Raw genomic sequence first — 6,072 nt, 5'->3', positions numbered from 1 at the left:
AGTAAATCAAATCCATGTTTTGTATCACTGGGCTTGACAAAGAAAAAAGCAATAGCCATTTTATGGCTTGAAATAGGCCAACTCTGGTATTATTTAGCCATTATTTATTATGATTGAAACACAGCTAGGCTACACAGTATGTTTTCTTTATTATAGCAATGGTCATTGTAGACAGCAGGCTGCCTGTTTACCGTTTGTGGCGGATTGGAGGATATTGAACGGCCAAGTGTGGCTAATGACTGCTTACTAAGATGGTAATTAGAGACCTAATTAACACACCTCTTAAAACCTGACGTGGGGGCAAAATCTCTCTGGGAATGACAAGACAGCCCGCCCTCTTGCTCTCTCCCTCTCAAAAGTTAATCACAACTAGCCAACAGGGTTTTCTATGTCATTTGAATATTAATATGATCAAGGTTGTTATTGCTGTTCTTAAGTGGGGCTTTTATATGACTGACATTCGTTCATTCATTTATTTTGAAAATATCGTATTCTGAGGAAATAACATTGCATAGGCTTCTGCAATTTATCTTGCCTACCAAGATTTTGTTTGACTTTTTGCTTGAATGGCTGAAGTCCTGTTAGTTTTGCAATAAACATATCCTTAAAACACACGAGACAGGTGTTCTCTCTCAATTATTCCAACAAATAGGATTATGACTCCTCCTATGAATATACATTTTTTTCGATTTGGTCCAATTTGAGCCTAGTGGGCATGTCTAGGTTGTTTTCTTTTTGTGTGTAAAATGATCATTTTCTGGCTAATAATGGGGGCAAAAAAATGGGCTTTGTGGAGTCCTCCTGTTAGAAATGCCAGGGCTGATTTTTGGTCCCAGTCCGCCCCTGATTCAAGGTGAGGGGACATACAATACATATATAACCTACATCCACAACGTTTAATCCATATCGGTCCAAGGATGACCTTGTAAAATACATAAATATGATCATCAACACACACACACACACACACACACACTCACTCACAGTCAATAGTGAATCCATATTAAGTTAATTGATAAATGAGGGGGTCAGATCACAGGACCTTTATTCATGTCTGTTCAGCGGTGGGGTCACACAATCTTTGGAGCCATGTTAGGGATCCACAGTCAGCGTGTGTGATCAATGGAGAGGGACACGGCAAGTCTAGAGAGCTCTCAGCAATCGATTTTCTTTTCCAGTATCACCTCAGATGTTCTACCATGGGTTTGGACAGTCAGGTTGTCTCTTGCAATAAGAATTATTTTATCATTATCCATAATTTTTTTTTTGTTCAAAAAGTTAAAAATCTATTAAAATCACTGCAGAGAGTCATCGCTGATGCGAGGGAGCTCACAAATTGCATACAATACAACAGATCACAGTTTCGAAGGCTAGCACAGATTTAAAAAAAACACATATGTACCATTTATATAAGACACACACTGATTGTCTCTTAGAAACTACATATTGATTCCTTATAAACACTTTTTCTTAAATAAAGTAGTGCATCCATGTCGCCTCGGGAGCGCGCAGTCCACACATCATCCTGATCAGTCCCTCTGCCAATAGGTCGGCAAGTTGTAAGGCTTAAACGAAGCCTGTCCATCCCAAGCTCTTAACCAAAAGATCGGCTCCTCTGTTCTTGGATAAGGATTTGTTCCGTGGCTGTGATGTACCATAAATTACTAAGAGTCCACTCCGAGTTTTCCTTAAATTAACCAACAGGTGCTGTAAGCATAGAGGCACACACTGACAGACATACAGATGAGAGGGCTACAACCTGTGAGGTTAATGAAAATAAAGTCTCTTAGCCAACGCTAAAATAAAGTATAACTTCTCCTCTATGGGCTGGGGCCAAACATCATGCCAACAACACGAGGCACCGATAGCCCCCTCTCTCTCGCAGTTCCTTACCGACGACACGAATATTCAGTCTTTTAAGCATATATCTTATTGAAGGATGGCAGAGCTATATGTTTGATTTATCATCATTGTCTTTGTTTGAATAGTTTACATATTGTTTTTTTCACAGGACTTGGAATTTCCACGATGAAGTCTGATCTTTATAATCCAAGCAATCTGCATTGAAGTTCAGTTTCCAGGATGCCGCTTGGTCCTTATAATCCAAGCAGTCTGCAGTGGAGTTGAAGCCTAGCCCCGAGGCTCCGTAGCCCTGAGCGGAGAGGGATGCAGGGGACTGGTTCAGATGGCTTGTGACGGCGTTGGTGCTCATAGGACTGAGTGTCGTCCCGGGGCCAGACAACTGGTGATGCATGGGAGTAAGGTAAGAACCACAGTCCATTCCGCCGAAGTATGACGTTGATCCGGCATAGCCTTGGCTGTATCCCGAGGCCTGTGTGTAGGTCATTGGGTATGATCTTTGCATGCAGGAGGAGGAGGTAGAGAGAGGGTCAGCCAGCGGAGAGATAGAGGCTGGACTCCAGATAGATACTGGCGCGGTGCTGGTTGAGATGGTCGGGACTGAAGTACTTGAGGGCGGTGTGAACTGGCCACTCGCCCCGCTCTCAGAGCTCGCTTCCCTGGCTGGAGAACTCTTCTTTTTGGCTGGTCGTACCTTGTTCTGGCCCCCGTTCTGCTGCTGCTGTTGCTGCTGGCGGCACTTTGCCCTTCGGTTCTTAAACCAAACCTAAAACAAACACAAAATAGCAAACACAATTAATCACCCAAACAGTTTAAACAAGCCATCTATTATATATAGAGTTTCCAAAATGTGACGAAAATAGGCATTTGACGCATGAACCAAACAGTCCTTTATGTGTGTTGTGTTGATCATAGACTTTGGAGATGTATTATTATACTGATGTTGAAAAGCACTGGTTGACACTTAAAATTAAAATTAAAGTATACTGATTAATCCATTTACGTTTTTCAAAGGGTCTCTTTATGAATGCTATGCCAATTATTGTTATGGCCATATGTCTCCTCTCCTCGTTTGAGTTGCCACAAGCAGAGGATATTTATTATTCACAGGGATAGGTAGATATATTCTGTTTTGTCTTGGTCAACACTCACCTGTACACGAGACTCCGGTAGGTTGATTTTTAGTGCTACTTCCTCGCGCATGAATATATCAGGGTAGCGAGTTTTGCCGAACAGTGCCTCCAAAATGTCAAGTTGGGCGCGTGTGAAAGTCGTCCTTTCTCGTCTCTGCTTGCGGGGTGTAGCTGTTGAAAATAAACAGATGCATAATTTAAAATGTTAATTCTACCCACATGAGATTATCAGAATATAAAGTAGGGATATTGAGACACAACTGTGAATGAATTGTATTCGATTTTAAGTGTAACTTATAACAACTTTGTTTCACATGTATTTGCTATTCAGCGCTAAGACAAATTCAGGACCAATGAAACGTTACAAACATTTAATGAAATAATAATTTTAAAGTCAGTACTACAGAATGCAACAGTTAGTTGACGTCTTCCCTCATTGCAGCAATATGATTACGCATTAGTAGCAAGAATCCCTTGGCATGTTTTTGTAATCAGACTCATTAAAGCTTTAGTAGGCTATAGGCCTACCTGATTTGATCCTAATTGGACAATTTAATCAAATGAAGAGTTGACATAAATTATTAAAGCATCCATGCGCACGCCTAAAAAGTGCTGAAACTCACCTGGATAGCCTACGGATGGATGCAGAAGGTCCATTCCAGAGGTCGTTAAGCTCAGTCCATTGACTGTGTAAGGTGGTTGCTTGAGATACGACATCATGCTAATGTTGGACTGGGGGGTAAAGTTGGAGAAAATTTTGAAAATTGGGTAAGGCTCGTAGATGTTCTTGGTTGTTTATCTGATCTTTTTCTCGCTGTCTCGATTTTGCCGCTGGATGCCTGTTCCAGAAATCACAATAAGATAAGAAATTTAGCAAAGCAAGTTGCATCCAGTTTAAATAGCATTTGATGGACTCAGCCCTGTGATTACTTGGGAAACAATCCTATCCAGCCGCAGCATGTTCTTAAAACAGTCCCAGACCCCCAGCTGTCCTCTTGAGCTTGGCTCATCTTGACAAACGTTCCTCCCTCAACCCCCCCCCCCCCCCCCTCCTCCCCCCCCCCTCCTCCCCCCAGCCAAAAAAAGCAACATCCTATAATTGCAACAAGTCCTCTAAAAGAACAAAACACAGTCGCTCAAATGCACACACACACATTGGGACTCAGCTAGGACCACAATTTACATAGAACCCAGCTAATTGTCTCAAATATAAGGGAATTGATGGGGGCCATTTGCCGAGACAAAGACACTGTAGACCCGACAGATAACAAAACCCCCGTTGGCGAAAAGTAGCTAACAATGCAGTCAACTTATCGGGCCCATTTTGTACATTAGGTATTTCACTAACCCAAGCTTTTCACTCTGCCTCTTGGTTTTGTCCGCACCAGTAATCGCTATAAATGTGAATAGGGTGTCATTAAAATGTGAAAACAGAGGTCTACTTCAGCTAACAACTTAAAACTTGAAGGGAACTCGACTGTGCCCAATAGGTTCTTCACTATTTCCATCCTAATTAATTGCTCTCTGTAATTAGATTTCCAAGGTTGAAGAACGTTCAGAAGGCAATCGAAATGTTTTGATAACGAGGCCATATGCTTAGGGAGACTTGAGTTAACCAAACAGGCAACCGCATTCTAAGTTATGGGCTAACTCCCCCTATCTCCCACTGTCAAAACGCCTCTTGACTAATTTAAAGGTGTTAAAACCCATTTAAAAAAAAAACGTAGTATTGGGCTGGAGGGCACATCAGCCTTGACATTCAAACGGTTATAAAGTAAACTATTTAGACAAAGATGTATTGGTAAATGCATGCTTTATTAATACTTTGACATTGGTGATGAATCAATCAAATTTTAAAATAATATTGCACAGGAAAATATTGAGTTTTTGAATTTACAAATGAGAGCATAATAGGACTAACTTTAATATATTCGATAGTATGCCACTTTCCACCTCAATGGCTTTACATACATATTTCTGATTAAAAATTAGGTTAACATATTTCCGGGAGTATCTTCATAAAGATTGAACAATTCGATGATATTGGAATATTCCTACCTGGAAAACGGGTTTAAATTCAACTTGTGGTGACCCACACCCTTACCAATAAACCAATACATCTTTGTCTAAATAGTTTACTTTATAACCGTCTCTTGCATTTTTTAATATCCATCCAACGGTTTTTTCCCTCCACTCAATCTGTCACACTTAAAACAGACCTCGTATAGCAGTTGCACACCCGCTCTATAATAATGACCCAGTCCAATAATTAATTATGATAAATGTGTTTGTTGATTAATTAATGAGATAATCCGGGTGGCACGCGCACCCTAATTACAGGACGCTATCCTCAACTCTGCACAGCATTCGGCCATAATAACTCTGCAAACTGACGAAAATAAGTGTTAACAAAAATACACAGGTTCCTCTATTTTATTTCATATCCATATGGCATGCAGAATCATGATACAACAATTCATTACATTTACATAAGTGTTTCATTGTAGTTAGACATTTGGATAATGGAAACAAATCAATTTACAGGCGTATATATGCTAAATAATAGCCTCTAGGCAAAACATTTTAAGAATATCTTGATTTTAGGCTACTCAATTGATATTAACGTGTTAGAAAAATATTCACTTTTAGAATGTGAATTGGACTATTTGATTTCTATGACTTTTTTTACGGATAAACACACCCCTCCCTGCAACAGCTCTGTACACTAATAAAAACGTGCACAATTTCTGCGATGCAGGCTATATTTGAGAGAATTGCCATGACCCTCCCGCATGCCCTGTCCCGCATGGCTGTTCCATGGAGGACTGAGCGGGGAGGGAGGTGTTGTACAGGCAGAGAGGGGCTTCACTACACGCCTCCTCAATTATCGCCCTTTGTCTGCATGCATTTTCACACAAACTGAGAACATTCACTGGGATGCAGATTGAAGAAAGTCATCGTGACAAACATTAGTTATTCAATTTGTAAAATATAATATTCATGTTGAAGAACATTACGGCTCGAATTATTGGCCTAACTTGGGTTTAAATGTAGCTACAAACTAGCACTGAGTTTAAAA

The 6,072-nt window shown here is 40.4% G+C and overlaps 1 protein-coding gene across 1 annotated transcript; it reads right to left on the bottom strand.

Annotated features, from left to right (window-relative positions):
- Window positions 1-1,014: 1,014 nt before the first annotated feature.
- otx2b (orthodenticle homeobox 2b) lies at window positions 1,015-3,832 on the bottom strand. Its single transcript, XM_084143933.1, has 3 exons — window positions 3,617-3,832; window positions 3,013-3,164; window positions 1,015-2,626 (listed from the first exon to the last, which is right to left on the bottom strand). The coding sequence occupies exons 1-3, from the start codon at window positions 3,711-3,713 to the stop codon at window positions 2,006-2,008; spliced, it is 870 nt and encodes a 289-aa protein (XP_084000059.1). The 5' UTR covers window positions 3,714-3,832; the 3' UTR covers window positions 1,015-2,005.
- Between the last annotated feature and the right edge of the window lie 2,240 nt (window positions 3,833-6,072).

Source organism: Coregonus lavaretus (assembly GCF_964263955.1).
Source record: "Coregonus lavaretus genome assembly, chromosome: 27".
Classification (NCBI taxonomy): domain Eukaryota; kingdom Metazoa; phylum Chordata; class Actinopteri; order Salmoniformes; family Salmonidae; genus Coregonus; species Coregonus lavaretus.
Note: the sequence above shows the minus strand (reverse complement) of the source record. Positions and strands in the feature narration are given on the sequence as shown.